General features: G+C 38.2%; 1 protein-coding gene across 9 annotated transcripts in view; it reads right to left on the reverse strand.

The window, feature by feature from the left end:
- The window catches only part of STXBP5L (syntaxin binding protein 5 like), a 190,283-nt gene that overhangs the window by 75,792 nt on the left and 92,658 nt on the right, over positions 1–21,833 (reverse strand). For all 9 annotated transcript variants that reach the window (XM_017731889.1, XM_017731886.1, XM_017731887.1 and 6 more), the window contains exons 6-8: positions 13,202–13,265; positions 6,286–6,369; positions 1,415–1,538 (exon numbers count right to left, since the gene is read on the reverse strand). In XM_017731889.1, coding sequence (XP_017587378.1) covers positions 1,415–1,538; positions 6,286–6,369; positions 13,202–13,265 — 272 coding nt within the window. The remainder of the gene's footprint in view (positions 1–1,414; positions 1,539–6,285; positions 6,370–13,201; positions 13,266–21,833) is intronic.

Below are 21,833 nucleotides of genomic sequence, written 5' to 3' on the forward strand. Positions count from 1 at the left end.
AGCTCCTATTTCCATAAAATATGCATTTGTCTAAATTAATTACATTTATTATGTCTTTGTGTTTTTACTGCCACATACATCTCAAGAACCATAGAACACACTTCAAAGACATCTATAAACCATGCAGATTTCTGAGTATGACACTTAACTAATAATGAATGAATTAGCCTAATTATATGCCTTTTTTTCTGACCACGTAATGACCAGAAACAGCTTAATTTTTCCTAAGCCGTTTTTAGCTTGACTTAAATCCTATTGCTGACAAAATATTACATGCTTTGGAGTGTAACTAGTTGAGTGATAAAATTAAATGAAGCATACAACTGAAATTCATTAGTTCTTGGTTAATTATGGCTCAGTACTTCCAATCAGAGAAAAGTCACTTGTAAACTAAAAAAAAATACCCATTTTGGGTTCGTTGCTTTGGAAAGTCTGTGCTTGCTTTTGACAACAGCCTGACTGGAGGACACTGTAGATGGATCCAGACTTTTCTCAAAGGTGCACAGTCATATGATGGGAGATAAAGAACACAAGCTGTGGCATGGAAAATTCTGGTTAGATATTAACAAAAAAAATTATGCCACAAGGGTCATTAAATACTGAAAGGCATTGCCCAGAGAGGTTGTGCAATTTGTTGCTGGAAGTGTTCAAGTGCTCAGTCTCCTGAGTTTGCTCATTAAATCAGGCCTGTTTTGATCTGATGGTCTGACTGGTTGACATCTGAGAGGTCCCTTCTAACATTGTAAAATTCTATGACTAAAAATGATAAAACAGAAGAAAATGAAGAAAATGCTAAATCCTTTTGGGGCTACTTAGATCTTGACTTCCTCTTCTTCCTCCCTCTCCACCCATTCAGGTTTTTTAGTGATGTATTGATTTACAATGGTGTCAGTATTTTTTTACCTAATTTGTAGGAAGTAACTTCATATGAAGTCCCAGCCATAAAAGATATAGCCATCTCTTAATATGGCTCCTTTAAATTCTTCATTGCAGTTATTTGGGAAGCCTTGTACCATCCCCATGACAAACACCACAGTACCTTGCACAAAACGTATCAATTTGTTGTGAAAATTGCACATACAAGCCCCTATGTACAAACTATAAAAGAAAGAAATGTGAAAATCCCATAGCCTGAGGGTCTCACAGACCAGCAGTAGACTCTTAAAAGGAATTGGATAGAAGATATTAGAGTAAATTAATCAGAAGGAGGTATTTATGACACCAGTTAAAATAAAAAGTTTCATCTAAGTTACTGATTTTTACAATAATTTGCAGCTACTTTGCAGATCAAAATATTTATGCAAGAAGCAACATCTGAGCGACAATGAAAAAATGAAACAAACATACATATTAGCAAACAGCATTGAGAACACTGTATGGCTTCTTAGTTACACATTTTAACTATCAGAATTACCGTGTGGAATTGTGGTCTGGAACGGTCTGTTAGGGCTTTTCAGATTCCATAGGGTCAAGCTGCCATCAGAGTGACTACACATGAACTGTTTCCCTTCATGATGCCAAGCAACAGAATGAATAGCCTACAGAAGTGAAAGAAGAACTTGAGACTGGAATGGAATACAGTGTTTACACCTCTGATATTTTAATGTATGACTTCAGATTATACTATTCTAATGGTATATCAACAGCTGGATGGTTCTTGTTTGTCTGAAGTCCACTATCATCACTTTTTAGAAACGTATGGCTGTAATCCACATTTCATCATAAAGGCTAATGTAACACAATAATGTAGGAAAGCCTGTACTGAATCAGGCTGAAATTGAAGGAAAAGGGTATTAAGGTAAAAGTATAAGAACAAGGGACATACAATGCAGTTGTAATATGTCTGATAGCTCTCCTTAGAAGCATTTAATCTGGCAAATTTACACAGAAGGAATTTTGTGTAAAAATCTTTACAGGTAACATACAACGCGCAGAGTCCTCCCCAGAGGAGGTAATACACCGCTCTTGGATTATTTCCACACATACTCTCACATACTAAAGTTGCAGAGCAAGTCCACAGAAATCTGAGATGTTTCATGTCAAAACCAAAACACTAAAGATTAATCCAGGACCATTTCACTGATAGAGAAAATTACCAAAACAATGATGTAAGATAGTTTTGGAACAGGTAGTGCATCAGAGAAGGGGAGTATCACACTCCTTTATGCACACTACACGAGGAATGTTACGTACACGATTCTCAGTATTTTGTGCATAATTAGTGGAACTGACTGAAAATATCCACAGTTACATCAAACTATCTGAAAGGATAACGGTGTAAATCCTTCAATTTCCCTGGTATGTGCTGGAAACTAACAAAAGCCATATTCTGACAAAACATTCATTGCATACCAGTTTCTCACACACTCCCCTCAGAAGCACAAAGTCACAGAATTCTCCCTTGAATCCATATCCTTTCCAAAAATGTTCACTGCTAAATAGCAAAAAACCACAATAATTTTATGTAAAAGTAAATAAAAGAGATCTATTTTTGAATGCAGCTTAATAAATTTACTTTTTTTTTTCAACCCAGGAAATGCTAAGGCCTTGCATGTACTTACAGTTGGATATAGCCTGATTTTATTCAAATGACTTAAAATCATGCCCGGGTATTCATAACTCAGCATTGCAGCTGTTCATATCAATTTTGCTTAAGTGCTACTGGTCACTATTTAAAACTCCCTGTTGGTTTTCCTCTTTTAATAATTATATTGATTGTTATGGTTGGTTACAGCTCATAGTCTGGAGACAGTATCAGAAGCAATCAACAAAAGGGCTGTGACCCTTTACCAAAGCTTTACTCAGCTCCTGGGGCTGGACAGCAGAGTCACAATGAGTCTTTGCATTAAGATGACCTAGATATTTTAACAGGAATCTGACATGCCTTGTATACGAATGCTTGATTAACACACTAGTAAAGAAGTTGTGCCAAAAAGGAGCTGAAAAATTTGAACTCTAGGTATTTATTTTTTTGTGACATATCACTCAAACTTCTACCTTCCAGAGAGGGGGGTGGTACACAATTCCTCTTAAATAAGCAGCAGAAACCAAACTCTAACGGAAGTAACAAAAGACAACACAGAAAGATGATTCATGCAGAGTCCAATGTTGTCCCTCAGGTAGAAGAACCTTAGCTCTGTGGGGAGCGCTGCTTCACTTACACTGAAGGCATGTCTATCCTCATGCAAATTAATTCTGACATGAGCTCATTCATGCTTGCTATCATGCCAAATTTCAATCTGGTTTTGACGTGTTATCACACTTAGAAACATTTCACATGGTTACAGTCACTGACTGTGTCTGAGCAGGAGCTAGTAACTAGCTAAGAACTGTACTGAGCTGCTTGTTAAACTGCCCCTCTCAGCAACCAGGTGCCACCTGCCAGTGTAAGCCTCCCGTGGAGGGGAGCTGAGGTGGGATGGTCCTGTCACAGACAGGTGGCAAAGCAGCAACTCACACTGACCTGTTAGACTTTGCCCCAAAATGGGCAAGAGAACCAGAAACTCTTTTGGAGGTCTCAGCTGTGAGTCACGAGTAATTCTGAAAGATGGTCCTGAACAAATCCCGAATTGTCTCTCTGCTAAAACATGTCTAGCATTCTGATCCACTTCTTTAGCATCCACACACAAAAGGAGCAGTTATTTGCTTAGAACAGGAGTTCATCATGGTGGGTGACTCATGTGAATGTTCGCACAGTGTATGCACGTACAGCATCTCACTCCAGATTGGGTGTTTCTCCTTCTGCAATACCCACGGTGGTTGCATACACATTCCATCTTCTCTCATACTCAGCATGTACTAAAATTAAGCATGCCTGACACCATTTCAGTTCCCTCCCAACCACAAACCTTCTCCACTGAGGGTCTTCAGTACCCCTTTTAACCATATTTTGAACGAGAACAATGCTTGTCCCATCTTACTGTTTGAATGCTAAAACCCCTTTGTGTTCGTAGTACTGCAGGACCATTACAGCAAGCACCATGTCCAATTTGATACTTCCATAGTGGCACGGTGCTAGACAAAGGTATGGAGAAGCCATTTGGCAAATGCCTCTGAGAACTCTGCAGCTTCATTTTGGAGATGTGTTGCAATGAAAGATGATTACTGCTTCAGACAGCTCTGAATGTGGGTTGACACAAATTTCCAAAGCCTGCGCATCAAGATGGCTGTTTTTTTGGGTCTGCCAACTATCAACAACTTGAGAACCATCTGAAAGATCTGTCTTGTTTGTGTGCTGTCTTCTTATACACTTGATAGAAATAAACTTTTGAAGAAAATTATAAAAAGGAATTAAAGCCAATTATAAAGGCTTTTATAATTTATAAAGGATATTACAGAGGCCATTGTGTAGGAGCATTGATTGGAAGGGCCTCAACAGCTCATACATATCACCATTGAGGAGATGAAAATCATAATGATAGCAAGAAAAGTGAGGGTGAATTAAGTTTATTCAGAACTCATGCAAAGAGGCACTTTAGTATTTAATGAAGATACAGAACACTTACAGTAGTTTATCTGAGACTTCACAGATACCCTGCAACTGGTACTGTTCTGGCTCAGTGCCACAACAATACTGAGGGATTGGTCAGACATCGTGGGGCACACAGGCCTTATATCAGTCCAGATAACATAGTGAAGGGGAGCAGGAACAATGATTTCTGGACTGTGATCTTTGGTGGCCAATCCATAAGATGAGATTTAGGCTTGATAATTTGGGTTGCTGCTAAATACCAAGTGGCACATGCCAAACTAATAACTTGTGACTCACAAAACCTATGTAACTCAGGATTTAAAAAGGAACCCCTTTTAGTGGCTCCCTAAGGGTAGTGGCTTCCCTAAGGGAATCCTAGCAGGTCTGGAACATTATGAATATGGAGCCTGAATGTCTGGAATAAAGTAAAATGGCTAGTCACACAATCCTTTTAAAAACAAAATAAGAATCTTGCAACTATTTCAGTAAATAAGAAGCTAGCACCAGTTGCACAAAGTGGAGTAATGACACAGCAAATAACCACTGAGGAGGAAAGCATGGGACTGATTAAAAGGCAAAAAATAGTTCCTGAAAACAGTACTGAAAAATGTGGAACAACAAATTGTATGAGAAATTTTCAACACCCACCCATTCTCTCTCAAAATGAAAAAGAAAAAGAGGAACCAGTATTAAGAAGATCCTTCTTTATGCAATCTCATCCTGAGTACAAGAGAGGATAGTGGGTGAACAGACATCCCCACCCCCACCCTTCCCGAGGAGACCTGTAAAAGGAAAAAGTTGTTCAGCCTTAAGTAATAGAACAGGTGCAATTTCACAAGTGTTTGCACAAGCAGACTGTCACTGAGAGACAACTGAGTGGCCATGTCTCGAGGCTTAAGTGCTGGCCTGTTCAAACTCTGTCCTTTGAAACATTTGCTGTGTTGATGCTCAGAAACTAAACCTTGAAGCTCAGAGTAGTTTTAATGTGTCTCTGACAGCAGGTCTGAAAGAGTGCAGGATTCATATGTATTCAGATTGCTTTTTAGAGGGGAAATAAATGTGCATACACTCCTTATACATAGCAAGGTGACAAGATGAAGAAGGAAAGAGAACTACAGGAAACCAATTACTGCCTGGATCACCTGAAAGAAAATGTCCTTTTCTACCTTCAACTGTAGTTGTATTCACATTCATCCATGGTGAACTTTAGAGGACTGGAAGAACAAAGAATATTTTTCCCTAGGGCTAGTGCTAAAACCGTAACAGCTAAGAATATATCTATTTTTCAAGCAGCTTGATTATTGATACAAGAACTGCATCTGGGGTTAATACAAGCTGCTTACAAATGACAAGAGACAATTGTGTGATAACTATAACAATATAATTTTGAAAACTGTTTAATGAGATCTTAAGTACTAGGTAGTATCAACAGCTGTACAAGGTAATTAGTCTTCCATTATAATGAATGTTCTAGAAATAGCTGGTGAAGATTATTATATAATTCCTTCTGCAGCTATATCTCAGGTCAGCTCCTTGCTAAACTCTGTTCAACTGAGGATCCCCACAGAGAAGTTGATGAACTTGTCAAAACCAAGCAGAAGTCATTCTGTGTCACAGTACACTCATGAGAGCCTAGTGCATCAGAGCTAGGGATTCCAGACTTTGATTTCTATTGTCAGTAATTTGCTCAAAAGCATAGCACAAACAGTATTTCCAGAACCAGCAATGCCTTTAGATAAACATCCCTCTGCTTGGTTAAGACATATGGCAAACTGCTGAATAATGGCTTTCCTGAATTAATGGAAATTGCTTACCTCATCATAATAAGCTCTCAGATCAGCTCTTTTAGATCGCAAGTCCCAGAACACGATAGTCCCATTTTCATAGCCTATCAACAGCTGGAGGAGGGAAAAAACCCACAATTACATTTTCTGATTCAAAAGGTACATATCAATATAGAATAATATAAAAAGAAATACCAAAGTGATGTGCAAGATTGTAATTTGCCCTACACATAATACCCTGCTTTCAAATTATCTTTTAGTATAAATTACTTCACATTATTGACAATTTAAGATCTGATACGGGGAAAAAAAAGGGCTTTATACGGCCTTTTTTCCCCTGCATGATTATGCACCTGGACAGTCTTCTCAATTGTGTATCTACTGAAAACCAAAGATTCTAGCACGTTGCTACCAGCTCTTACCTTCCCTGCCCCTTGTTGGAGAAAAACATATTTGACACCTAAGAGACCACCTAAATAACTTCAAACTAAGAGAGTCACCAGATTAAACTCATTCAGATACTTATATTCCTTTAATTTATGCTTGCTATTCCTTTAAAACATTCTGAAGAACTCCTCCTGCAGAGAATAAATTGCTTGTTTTCCTAATAATTAAAAATAAATTAATTGATATGCCTTTTTTTACTTCTTCTAGAACTGGGATGTCATATCATCATGCACACCAGAGAAATACCAGCAAACATTTCTGAACAGATGAAAGAGGAGAAAAACAATGCTCAGGAGAAAAATAAGAATGAAAACAACCATTTCTCCTTGTCTCCATTGAAAAGAAGTGAAATATTGATCTGGCACTGTAGAGTTACTCTTCATTTGAACACAATTAATTTCAGATCTTATGGACAACATGATGTCTAGCCTATTTAGGTGTCCTGGAAACTGTTTCCCATAGAATCTGTCTTCTTAAGAATCTGTTCTGGATATGAAGACTGGAAGTGGCTAAACTGGCAGACTCTCACATTTCTGAGATAGAATATTTTGTACAACTGGCAATGATAATTGCAGTTGTTCATCATCTATAAACAGATATATCACAGAACACAGGCAAGAATTTACAGTTTCTATATAAAGAATTTGTGCAGAAGAATGGTAAGATTATCTCTTAGTTGGAGAAACCTCAACAGCATCTTTGCTATCACTCACTTCAGCTTGTACGAGTCCTAAAAATGAAATTTGGCTGGGCTGCTAAACAAAACATTACTTTCTTTCCAAGTTAAGCATAACTGATACATCAACAGTGCTACAAAAGAGCCTGGGAATACTCTCAGTTCTACCGGATATGATTCTTTTTATTGCCAGGAGAACATTCCTTATGTGGAACCTATTAGCTAATCTGGAAATGATTTATAGTTAATATATTTAATACCTGAATAGGAACAATAACTGATTATGCTCTTGAAGGATTATTCTGCTGAAAAAAATTCAAACTGTCCTGGAGAAATTCCAGAATACTTAGCATTTTTGCTCTGGATGGCTCCATATGGGATTTTGTGGCAGAGTCAGAAAGCATGGAGTTAACTGGATAGCACTTGTGTCAGGATGCCATATGGTATTCTGGGATAATAAGTTGCCATTGAGAGAATGAACAAAGAAGTGTCTTACAGCAGCTACCTTCACTGTTAGCACAGTGATCCTAAACAGAAGCCTTTTGTATATCCAGGAGTTAGTGCTGCTCATAGCAGTTAACCTGAGTAGGTGCAGGCCTGTGCTGGGCTGTGTTGTGCTGCACACAGGACTTGGCTTTCAGGCCTGCATTGTGCTGAACATACTCCTTGGCCACAGGAAAAACTTGGCTGCTAATTCTAAAGGACCCTGTATTCTGCTCCCACTTGGTAAAGACAAGGACAGCACCTTTGTGCCTTTGTCTTCATCTTAATGTAAGGCAGTAGGTCTGTGTGAACATCCTTCTGCTTGACAGTAGAAATGGATGGGGCTTTAAAAAAAAAAAAAATCTTTGGAGGTCTCCAAAAACTAAAATGCTGGCAAGCCTCTTCACAGTGGATAATGCCGTGCCCTTATTGGAGGTTCATCCAGTGCTACACAGCTTGGGGTTCCCACCATCCTTTTTGTACTAACTCCAATAAATAATATTTTAGTAAGTTATGGAGTCTGAGTGCCCTCCTTACTGTCATCATAACAAGCACTTGCACCTGTGCATTACAGCTGGGTACCAAACTAGTCCAGTTCAGTTTGTATCTACCAATATTCTTCTCACCTCAGCTTTTGTACAAATATATCCCGAAGAGTGAAGGAATTGAAGAGCATTTAGTATGCGGCCCTGTTTCTTAATAAGCCTTTCTCCCTGGGGAAGCAGGCTGGTCTTTTGATTTTTATCACTCTCTTTTGCAAAGATATCACACTCCAGGTAATTGTTAAAAGGTTTAATACCTTTTATCAGAGGCTGCATTTCACCTGATCTATTGCTGAAATGCTTAATGCACAACTGCACTAAAGATTTGCAAGTTACAAAGTGTTGTGATTTCAGGGAAGAAATTGAAAGGCAAAGAGATTTCCTGCATAGCCAGGAATCTCTCTTTTTGTTCAGACAGTAGTCATGCTGCTTTATTACTAATACTGTGGTATACCACTAAAGTCACAATTCCAATTGGGTGAATAGGTTTAGTCTCATTGCCAGGACATTTATGATGCTCTGGATTCTGACCTCTCTGAACCACAGGAAACTCAAAACATTCCCACTCCTCTCAGTCATAGTGATCACTTGGGAGATCTATAAGACAAGATCTATTTCTGTAATAAAGAGTAAAACATCCATAAATGCAGTTAGAGAGGAATACATAGCCAAAGAAAAGCAGTATCTGTAAAAAGAGTCCAGGATGGAAAAAACTCCAAAGATTTCTCTTCAGCTTGTATTTCATGGCACCTCATTTAGTTACTCATGCTTAATTAGGTTACATAAAAAGCAGAACACTGGACAGAATTTGGAGAGAGAAGTCCTGGCAAGATCTTCCTTGTCTAGTGGAGTTGCTTCACATTTTGACTTAAATCTTTCTGCATCAAATGCTTTTGATGATGGGGGGAAATTTCTTTTTTACAATCAACTAATTACATCCTGGTACATGCCAGCAAGCCCCTTCCTTGTCCTGGTAACACAAAACAGCCGGATAAAAAATCCCAGACAAACAAGCCTGCCAAATGCACACTGTATTTAGGTATTATTAGATCTCAGAACTCAGAGGTAGGAAGTTTAGCCCACCAGCTAATAGTTAATAACATTAAACCTTTGCCTATTAAGCTTTCTCCATTTGCTGGGAAACTGCAGATCGTTGCAGTTAATGTCTGCTCCTTTGACAGCAAGAAAAATCATGTTTGCTACAGATCTGCCACGTATAAATATCTGGGCACTTCAGTCTGTCCCTAATGTACACTTATTAATTGATTTGGCAGGTTATATTTCATGAACTTAATCACTTGGTCGCCAAATTGTTCTTCAGTGACACATTAAATGCCTACATTCTCTTTTGCTGTCTGTCTTCCAGCCACAGTTTGTTAGATTCATAAAAGAGGCTTGTCTCCAAAGCTTGCATAGATAGTTTGCCTGGAGGCCACTCTGGAAAAGTTTTGAATGGCAGAAGTCTTCTGGAATTACATTCTCTCTTTTGGCACAAGGAACCCAATCACCAGTCAATGATATAAACTGGAACTTTTAGGAATTCAAAGGACCTTAATGAAAAAGGTGAAGCACTAACTTCCCTGGCTTTCAAAAAGAGATCTTACGAGTGTCCTAGATTTTGAAAGGTCTGACTATGTTTTAGGACTCTCAACCATTCAGTGTCCACAGCAGAAATACTTACTTACTTCAGCAAAACAGCCCCAGGTCTGTGAACAACTTTTTAATACCCCAGAGAAGAATATACCACTGAACCCTTGCAAAGTACTTGTACAGAAATACTCTTGTAGAGTACAAGAACATCTGTATTTTGAGTAGTGATTATGACTGATTTGTACCTACGATTTAATTCCTGAAACATATGCAAAGAACTCTTTTATCTGCTGCCTATCATGATGTGGGCAGTCTGACTTCTGCCACCAGTACCTCTTTGTGGTCTTTGGTTAACTTGGAACTGCGGAGATAAGCAAAGTATGTAGAACTATCTTCAAACAGTTCTTTTATCGAAGAATAACTCTTCTAAATTAAATAAAAGTCTACTTATCACACCATCTTGTACTAAAATGGCCAAGAGCAAATACCAAATAACATGGGAAGAGAACAAGTACTTGTAACACTCTCACATATTCTCTGTCTTAAGTAATTTTCTCATTCAAATACAGCCATCTCCTCAACTATACATAGCTCTGTTTAACCTCATCTTTAAGAACCTTTTAGGAGAATTCAGCAAACCTCTTCAGTTACTCTCAAATTGATTTCTTTTGTATTAACTTTTCTAGTCTTCCTTGCGATCAATGCATTTTTGGCACACACAACAGGACTTGGAAAAAGTTTTATAGGTTCTACCCATTGCACATTTGAAGAAGTACTGAATTGGCTTGTTTGGAAGCTGACCTGTCAGCTTCATTTGGTATCTTTTTAGCTTTTGTATTGAAAGGGACTATGAGTTGTTTCCATCCTCTTAATATCAACTGTGATTTTCAAACTTGGAATCACAATCAGGTCTTTTCCATAGTGAATTTTCCTGTCTCACGACGTTGTCTGTCATATAGAAAACCCTGTCCCTTCTCTGAATTTCTTTCAGCATTATATTGATTTTAGACACAGAAGGACAAGTATTATACTCAGTATTCAGCAGGCAGGTCAACAAGGCATTTCTTTAATAGCTTTGTTTTGTTCTCTGTTCTTCTCTAGATAATGCCTAACTTTGAGTTTGTTTATTGTTCACTACTGAGCATTGAGCTGATCTTTCCATTGAGCTATCAATCATCACTCAAAGCTCTTGATACCAAACAGTAATCATCAGCTCCGACCCATTGTTTTATATATAAAGTCAGAAATATTTTGCCCTACATGTATGAACTCTCACCACTTACACTGAATATACTTCAAAAGACAGTATTTAACCTGGCATTTTACTGCTGAGTTTCTCAGCCTCCTAACGTCTGGCAAACCAGACCACGTCACTACTTACTCTCTTTTCTAGGCTATTTATGACCATGTTGAACAGCAAAAGTCCGAGGAGCTGGGTTTTTTTCATTTTTTCCTCATTCTGAATAATGATTATTTCATTCTTCATTCTTTCAACTAAAGTTTAATGAGACTTAGTTGAAAAATGTAGTTTAAATTATTTCTCTACTGTTGAAATTTTTTTATTTAGAACTATGTCTTTTGATTTAATGCTTGGATCTTCTCTTACATCTGTGTGTACCTTTTACTGACATCTTCCTGTAAACACTATCAATTCTACATTCTGCAAAACTGCAAGTATTTTGTTAGCACCAATTTGTTCTTTACACCCTCAACCTATCAACAGTATGAAGAACTGCAATGGGATGGTTTTAGTATAGCTTACATTTTCTACTCTTTCTCCCCCTAAAATTTCAATGCTTGCTTTTCATAGGCATCTGTCTGATTTTGCTGTTGTTGTTGGAATGCTAGTACTTCGTCAGTGCCCAGATGTCTCCCATGTACCCTCTGAGCAACAAGCATTTGTATTTCCAAGTCAGTTCTCCTTTAACTCCCTTGCCTGAGTCCTTTTTGTCTTCTCTCTTTCTGCTGAAAAATATTTTTAGGTTTCTGTTTGCAAACAGTGCAGCGCCTTAGGTAGGTCATCAGCAGCTTCTGCTGTGGCCAGTAAACAAGAATGATGCCTCATCGATAAATCTTTATCCTTACCAGGTATTTTGCCATAGATAATTAAACTGCATTTCTTGATGGCTTCTTGTTTGAGGCTGAAACACTACACTTCATAATGTTTAATCACTTTATTTGATAGTATTCTAAATTGCTTGACCTATTGTGATTCTTCCAGAAACACTTAGAGATGCCATCGAAGTTGTTGGAGGGTTAGCTCACAAGTGCACCATTTGTATGTAGGTCACCTCGCAATATGGCTAAGTCCAAGGACAAGTGATGCAAATGAAAATCAGCTGTAGTCACCAGTGCTTTTGTAGGTACCCATAATTTCAGCATAATATCCCCCATATCCGTATCAGAAATTGAAACTGCTGCTAGTTTCTAACAACTATTAGCTTTTACGTGAGGCACCCTGTCAAATAGATACACCATTTCTAAGATGCAGTACTTTATAAATACACACTGAAATGCAATTACTAAAAATGATCAAAACCAACGAGAGAGTTAAATAAATACCCTTTCCACACAGGCAAAATGCTCAAAAATCAATAGCAACACATAAAAAAATCCCCTTCAGTAGAACTGGATTTTTGTCAACCATATTTCATTTTTCAAAAGCTGCCATACAAATAAAGCCAACTCTGATTGTGCCTCCTGGTGGTATCAGTCACAACACTGATGCTCTGACTATATGTTTGGCTTCCAATTGTGGACAGTTCTTTGTGAGCAGAGTTGAGAATAGCAAACAGCAGCAAGTTCCAAACCTGGGTTATTACCATGATAATTTTCATATAAGAAAATATTTGCTATCTTACGAAAACTTACTATAATGCCTTCATAAGAGCACGTTTATCCAAGTACTGAAGTCATGATATGGTTTTTAGTCAAATCCTACTTATACAAAATCAAGCTTTTTTAATCAGAAACAATTTAGATGGCTATACATTTCAAAGTACAGTATATTGTCTGTATCACAAATGTTTACTCATTAAATTTGTACAAAGATAATTAATTTTCTTAAGAACGGTAAAATAGTTAAAGGCACTTGCAAACACAGAAGGAAAGTAGGTGATAAAATTAGTGACTAAGCAAAAGGAAGGAGTAGTGAGGCAAATAAAAGCTATGAAATGTTGCAAAATTTTATACCATTGGTTGTACTCACTTTTCCCTCGTCTCTTGGGCTGTCACTTAAATGTACAACTGGGCCAGGGTGAGTCTTGGTGGATCTGCAAGATAAAAATCAATTAAAATCTGAGAATGTTTTTTGTTGCACAAAGAGCTAGATACCTCAGTTTTTAAGGTGTGTTTACATGTACATCCAATGGCTTAAAAGTAATTCTAAAAAGTCCAGCTGGGGAAGGTAAAGTTATTGGTATCTTTTCATGTTCTCCTCTATTTCCTTTTTGCCATTATAGGCAAAGATTCTCTCTTCTTAATGAATCCTCCCTTAATTTTTTTTTTAAATCTCACTTCTATTACAGTACTTTTGTAGTGTAACTTCTATTACAGTAGTTTCTTCCCTCTCTCATTGTTACGGCTTTTTTGCCTTTTTTATTCTCTACTCCATCTCTTTCTAACCCTCCCTCCCTACTTGTTCCATTTCAAGGCTAATTTGCCAAGGATTTACAAAGTCTTCACTTGGATTCATTTCAGATACTGATAGCATGACTCACCAAGTTCCAATGTCACTGAAGACAGGGTTTCAGTAACCTCACCTACACTGCCCTGTCAGGAAGCTTCTTAGCATTACCGCAGTGGGGTTTCAGAAATGGACCATCTTGCCTTTGTCTGATCTGTAAAGCCTTATCTCATCTTCAGACCAGCTAACACAGTTACACCCACAATGCATGTTCAGTGAGGCTCCTCAGCCACAACACCCATCCTTGTGAGCCTTTGTAAGCCTGTATAAAGATTAATTACCATTCCTTGCATCCCCTCCCTTTTTGCAATGTGTACTAACTGCATCGTACGCAACTTAGCACTGAAGTTACTAATGTCCTGCTCCTGACAGTAAATGCAAATCATAGGAAACTGATTGGACAGATGGAGATTTTTCATCTATCATCTTTTCTGACCAGACCTTCAGGCCCTGGCAGCCATAGAGAGCAAGAAGACAAGCACCAGTCCACACTGAATGCCTGAACAGAGGAGGACCTTTCTTCCATCTAGGTTCTGGGGTCAGAGTACATGCCCCTTGGAGTTCAGCTTAGGATCTAGACACGCATGACCGGTCTTGCTTCACCAAAGGTCACCAGGAAAAAAAACATGGCAGGGATTGGCAGAGCCCATAAAGTGAAGAATTTATCTGGAAGCCATACATAAAGCGAGCTAGGCTCCAAGTTTTAAAACAATCTGCAAGAGAATTATAGAAACAAACCAAAACAAGGTTCTCCAGCCAAACTGCTCAAAGGATTTTCCTAAAATAATGGTCTCTTCCTTTGGCTGAACACTGCACTATAGCAAAACCAGCCTCTGTTCTACAGGTCCAACTCCAAATCAAGACTGAGAGTGGTACGCAAAAATTCCCAGGCAACTCATACATTAAAACACTGTGGGCTGATCCATAGCCTCATAGGCTCCTTCCTCCCAAAACAGTATGCTCCAACACTCTTAGAAGCATGCACACTTTTCTCTGGCCTCGATATGTTTTGTCCACATAATGTTTTAAGTATTTTAACTATTTCATCATGCACCAAAGCTGGGCCAAAGCAGAGAGGCAAAGATCTTGTCTGATATTTATTTCTGAGCTAAGGACAATGAAAAATTACTCCAGACGTCCTGGACATGCAGCATGTTACTTTCCTACATGAGGTCTCCACAAGCAAGGTTTCTGCAAGAGTGTTTTGCAGCATATCCTATCACAGAAATGAGACCAGCAGGAAAGCAGTGGACAGACATTTTATTCAGTAACATTCAATACAGACTGCCTTTCATGGTGCCAGCAGCAAGTACCCACTTGGCCTGAGACACGGCACACAACCATTTTTACAAAGATGCAGATAGCAGGAGATCTGGCTGTCATTCCTATCCAAGCCAGCTTACCAGAGGGGACCCCTTTAGCTGAGCTTCTGTTTCTGAGTAACCTATGCTGAAAAAAAAGTATAATTTCCACAACACCAGGCCTTGGAGCAGGCGGGGTAGGTAGGCAGTGACAGGGAACTGAGGGGCAAGATGAGGTTGTTTGCAAGCAGTGCTTAGACCTACACACGTCTTGTACATCTGTCTGAGGGAGTGGATATGATAGTTTGGAACATTCTAGGCTGCTTCAAATGTTGCTCCTGATATAGGTTCACCTGTCTGAACTGGTCAGAGTGCATTGATGGAAAAAAACAGGTCTGTTTGGAGTATATGCTGCCTGTGCCATGATGGGTAAAGGAAGAAGGGTAAGAATAAGAGGAAAAAACAAGAAGAGCAGAGACAGTGTAAGAATTTTCAGTTTTCAGCCAGGTAAGAACCACAGACAGATGACAGAAGAGAGAGCAGAGGCAAGCAACCATCAGATATGACAAAGCTGGGAACAAACAACATGGTAGCAGAAGCACATGGAGGCTGACAAAGCATAATGGTTTGGGCAGCTATCCCAGCCCATTGAACCAACCAGGATGCAGGCTGGGTTGCTTGGCCATTCCAGTATTGGTACATGACCAGGAATATTGGCAGAATCATGACAAATGGAGGGAGAAAGGAAAAGAGCATACTGTCTCTCTAAGGTAAAGATTGATTACATTTAGTCAGCTCTTTGTCAGGAACAGTTTAGATAAATCTGTGCAATCAGTTTCTTTGTAAGACACATATGACATTGCTTACCAAAGAATGTATTGATTTGTCTTTGGGTAGAAGCAAATTCTTACAGGAGCTGTCATCTACTCTTTAGGCTAAGTATACTTTCATAGTCACACAAACTCATTGTTCCTCTGCAAATGGTATAAAAACCCTTGTCTTTTACTACCAGTCTCATTTTTATCTTATATTCCTGCAGGGGTATAGCCTCAGATTTCCATGCTAAAACCTCAGCTGAAAGGAGAAACCTTCACTAATATCATACATTTTCCTATCTCCTCCATTTCCCTCTTGAATTCACTGTAGCTGGAGGATCCTGGGATTTACTACATTGTATTAATGTTGTAGGGTTTGGGTATTTTTTTTTTAGGCACTTTTTATCTCTTTTAGGAGAATTATAATTTAATTATTATGCACCTAGCTATTTCTTTAGTTTTGTTGAATAACAGCTTTATATACACTATCAGCAAAGTCAATACCAAACACAGCAGTCTATGCACTAAGTGTACGAGATTTTATTTTTCCTCATTGTCTTTCCTCTATATGTGATATAAGTATTCATATTACTTCTTGGTATTTTAATAATTTGGTTGTTTTATATAATACCTGGCTTGCTCTGGCTTCTTACTTTTTCTTTCACTTCTATTAAATTTAAGACTGTCAGGTATGTCACTCTATCAAAGGACTCAACAAACCATCATTTAGCTTTCACACATACATCCTTGGTCTAGGAAAAATGAGGATTCGGGGAGAAGGTGCTTTAGTTTTTGCCTTTGTTTCTCACCATTCTACTCTATTTTAACTGTCAATAAATTAAAATAATTTTTTCAAGTCAAGTCTGGTTTCTCCATTGACAGCAGCTGGCAAGTTACTTTCCTGTCTTTACCTTGACTCATGAACTTTTCCATCGTATTTTCTTTTCCTGTCCTGTTGAGGATGGGGAGTGAGAGAGCAGTTGGGTGGAGGTCTCACAACGAGCCAGGACCCACCCACCACAATTTCCTTGACTGCTTAACAGAGGCCAGCTTTGTTTATACATAGGTAAGAGTAAGTAGAGAGTTTATTAAGTTTGGCAGCCATAACACGGCTTCTGTCAGGAAAGCAGAAAGGATCTTTTTCAAATAGTTGTATATACTAAAACTGATTTCACATGTGCCATCACAGATAAGATCACACACAGATGACAACAGATGTTCCTTGAAGCTTCTTGGAAGTGTAAAGCCAAGTCCCTGGCAGTGCTCCTGCACTGCCTTTCCAGGGCTCCAAGAAACATTGATTTTTTTATACATGGCAAGTAAAGTATTTGCATCAAAACTGATTCCTCTTTGGACTACATAACAAGGAATATTCCCAAGATGCAGCATAAAGTTTGCTGTTCGGTTTTGGATGAACATGCACAGTCCCATCTTGGGGGAGATGTTTGTGGGAGGATAAACTGATACAAAATAACCTCAGTTCAGGTGGAGTGAGGAAGAAAACTGTGTGAAAGCATTGCAACTTCCTCCATCATTCTGCAAGACCTTTTGCTTGTTGCTCTGAGCCTGCCCGATGGCTGGACACAGAAGGAGTGACACGATAAATCTGTGGTTTGCTTCTCTTGAAGTGATGTTATCTCCCTTCTGGTACAGGACTGTGGTGAGGAACCCAAATCTAGTCTTTTGTGCCACATTACGACCAGGAATTGTCTGCCAAAGGCAGATCAGTGCCTCACTTCTTGCATCTCCTTGTCTCCTCAAGGAAGGTATGTATAAATAGAAACAATAGCAGTATCTTTTGGAGCCCTAGGGAAGAGCTGCTTGTAAAAGGAGAGCGAGGCATTAGGCTCTACAGTCAATTTCTCCTGAGGGTAGATGTCATGACTGCACTACAAGCAAGATTAAACAAAGAAATTATTTAGTTAACTACATTATATCAATAATATCATTTTATAGAACTCATGAAACACTATCAGAGCTACAGATACAGTAATTACTACTTTCACACAGTAAATTATACTGCATGTGGAAATGTCTACACACAAAACCCATTTTGCCTCAAGCAGTTTTAGTATACATAAAATGTTCTGTTTCTCCTCATTGGTATTACAGTAAAGTTGTCAAGGAGACTGGGGAGTTGGACACTGTCATTGTGGAACTGCCTACAAAGGAAAAAACCCCACGGTTGAATTACATTAAATGCAAAAGCAGAGATCCAACAGCTCCTGGAAAGGACAAAGAGGTCCTGGAAAACCAATCAGATTTGAAGCTATTGTGAATAAAACACTCAGCTGTTGATGACAGATATTTGTGTATAGGCATTCCCTCAAGCTGGCTTGGGGAACTGCATAAAAACTAATTAGGTCCTATCCCTCAAGAAAGGGAAAAATAATGAAGAATCAGCAGGTGACAATAAAGCATAAGTGAAAAAACTGAGCAGGGAATTTTTCATTCTCAAGTAGTAGCCGGGGTACAGCTGAGAATGACTGAGAAAATAAAAGCTCTGAAAAGGCACAAAAAGGATAAAACACAAATCCAAGTCAATACACAGCACAAAGAAAAAAGAAAAAAAGAAGGTCAAGTAGAAAAACTATCAGCAATGATTTGCAGTAAAAAATTTCTGAAATGAAAGCTAACTTCAACAGAGCAAGAAGAAAGTATGAGCTAATGATACAAAAGTTTGCAATATTTCATAGTTTTTGTTGACCTTTAAGCCCACAAAAACAGACTGCAGAATTGAAAGATTCCCATGACAGCTATACAGAACTAAAACTAGAAGTTTGCTAAGAAGATACTGATAATTTGAGTTGTTTTGCACTTCATCAGAAGTTGTTCCTGACAGCAGCAGGTATTAATTTACTTGGTGTATGTTCATTTGGGGAGATGAGAGAGTGGTTATGCTGTAAGACGTGACTCTGACTCAGAAGAACTGGACTGAAATTAAGAAACCAGTCACTGTAAAACAGTCTTTAAGAGACTTGTAAGGATGGAAGCTTTTATTTAATTATTTGATCCTAAAATGGAAAAGCTCAAAAAGAAGTCTTTAACAATGTTATAATCTGAACCCAGGAAAATGTGGAAAATACCTAGATGATATATTCCTCAATTATCCTGGAATGTTTTATGCAGTCTAAGAAATCAAGTGACTTTAATACTGTCATAAGAACTTCAAACACCAAGACAATCTTTAAAGGAGGTAGAAGTACACTATGACAAAATAGAATCGAATCAAAACAATTTTCCTTTTGAGAGAAAAAATAGCCTGCACAATTGGAGAAGTACTATATGATTTCTGAGAAGAATAAAAATCTGGTGTTAGAAAGCGATAGAAGGAGTTAGGAGAGGGGGAAAAGAAAGAAAACATTTCTATTAGTCATTGTTATGGAGTTGAAGTTGACTGAATGTGGCAGTGCTTAAAAAAATACGTGCATAGACAGATACTTCTTTAGTGTCAGTAGTCAGACATCTTCCACAGTTCCACTTCACATAAAGTTGCAGTGCTCCAGGGAATTTAAGACCTTCTTTTCACAGGTAGAGCCACAGAGAAATTTAAGAGAATGAGTAAGTTAGATACATTATTCATGTGCTGTGGATCGAAGCTGGGCGTTGGAGCAATCAAGAATCAGTTCAACCTCAAGTTGCAACTCTGAGTCTTAGACACACTTTCTGAAATGTTCAGAAGTGGGAAGCCTTGAAACTTGTGCTTTTTTTATATTAATAACTATCTCCATTTGGATCTACACACAGAGGGGGTAGCAGATACTTCTAGACTGTTACTTCTCCTCCTTTGTACTGCTTTCCCTCACTGCTGTGGAACTACTGACTCTGACTCACCATTTTAGGAAATGGGGATGGGCAAAGAAAGGGCTAAGAAACGAGATACCAAGTTATGGCTCAGTCATAACTGAGTTCCAGTCTGCCCAATTCTTTGATACTCCAAATGCCATAAATTTTGGCAAGTTTCAGTTATTCATTCATTAGACAGTGGGTATTCGAACACTGGAATCTTACTGGGAGCTTATAATGCAGATTTTTCATTTTTGGAGTTCAGTGGACACATATTAAGATCTTATTTTCCTTTCCAACATTGGATGACCTTCCCAAATGTGTATGATCCTGCTGTGAAAATCGATCTCACTGTAGTTGGAGTAAATGGGGACATGCTGTGCTCATTGACTATCCTTCTCTTCCAAAGCTGTTTCCAAACATTTGGAAGGAAAAGAGAAAATGTTTGCTTATTAGAGAGTAGAAAACCAAACAGTATTGTGAGCCTCAAACCCCTCTGGCAAAGGACTAGCTATGTTACATGACAGAGAAATGACAAGTGAAAAAGTTTTGATTTATTCATTCTTGGCTGAGAAGATGCTTCAGTGCGGCCTGAAGTAGTGATAATTCATGAGATGAGAGAAATGGCTGAGACAAGAATTGGTACCCATATGCTTGTGTTTTTTCTCAGCTCTGTTCAAGGACAAGTCCACTGAGACAGACAGCGCACATGATTTAAGAAAGAAATTTTTCCTGTAACTTCCAGAATTGGTTACCACTTAGTTCTGAAAATAATCTTAAAAAAACCTTGTTTCCTTTGCACTATTAGCTGTTCAGGCCTTAATTTCTCACTAACGTTAGATACTGTTTAAGCCCACTGAATGATCTCTGCTGCAAGAGAAGACAATAGTCCCTATGATAAAATACGTATTGCAATCATCTTTTTGACATGTTTCTCTACTAGATACTTCTGAACAAGTCATAAAACCACTATCACTCAAAAATATAGTGCTCTACAGATCTTTCAGATACAAAAGTAGACAAGAAAATCACAAGAAAAATCCATCCAAACCAAATGTCAACTTTGCAAGTAAAAGTGGCCATGCAGGACAAGGTGATCAGATTTCTTGCATCATATGCAAAGTCTAAAAATGTTACATCTAAACCTGCTTCCCCTTCAAGTCTTCAACCTACCAAGTCTCCTCACCTCAGTATTTCACTGCAACAGAATCACTATGACAAAAAAATTATTGCAGTCATTTGATGGGCCTCACTGACTCAAAATGTTTGTTTCTGAGGATGAGTGTTACATGGAGATTTCATTAGAAGTAGATACAAATGAGTGAAAAGAAAGGGGGGGGGATTAAAAGAAAGAGAAGTTGTGTCAGTAGACTTTCAGTTTTAGAAAATGGATAAGAATTGCGTGAAGAGGGATGAACTCCTTCAGGCTTGTTAGAGCAGATGACACACAAACTTGACACACTTAAAATTTTATTTATAAACCCTCCATGTAAGCTGAGGACTTGAATATAGCAGCAGAGCAATGGCTTTTACTGGTCTTCTCTTGCTAAGAAGTTTGACAGACATATGATTGCACAATAGGTAACTCTTCCAAGCCTTCCTCTCCTTCCAAGCTTTACAGAGAATACTAACATCGTCAAGCTAACCTAACCTCACACTCTGAAATGTTATAATTAACTCAGAGCTTAACATAATGTTATGAGCTCCATTGCCCTTTACACTGTTTATTGTAAGGTTGAAGATTTTCCTGAATTTTACATACATATATTTTCCTACATTCTTTCATCTTTGAAAGTACCTAACATCAACAGGCCCTGTGAATTTATACACCCGTGAACAACCTGACTTTTTAGCTGATCTTAGTGTGAGCAGGAAGTTGGTCTACAAAATTACAGAGAAGCCTTACAACATGAATTATTTTATGATTCTAAAATACTAAAATGTGAAAAATATGCAAAAACTATGTGAAAATAATGTGAAGATTAAAAAATATAACCCAATCAGAACATAAGCCATGGCCCAAAATAAAACTGTCCTCTCAAACATTTTTCTCAGTACTATTCTAAAGGAAAGTCTACAATCATAAGAACAGTCTCATGAAGTACATTTTAAGTTAATAACATTTCCTTTAAAAGCTAATCTACATTCCATTTTATGTGCAGGAAAGCAACAGTACTGGAAGAGACATCATAGTTTATTACCAGAGAGAGTTCATATTACTTTAGTGAGTCACCCAGTTTCAACTTCAGCAGG

The sequence above is a fragment of the Corvus brachyrhynchos genome, unplaced genomic scaffold (assembly GCF_000691975.1).
Source record: "Corvus brachyrhynchos isolate BGI_N302 unplaced genomic scaffold, ASM69197v1 scaffold3, whole genome shotgun sequence".
NCBI lineage: Eukaryota > Metazoa > Chordata > Aves > Passeriformes > Corvidae > Corvus > Corvus brachyrhynchos.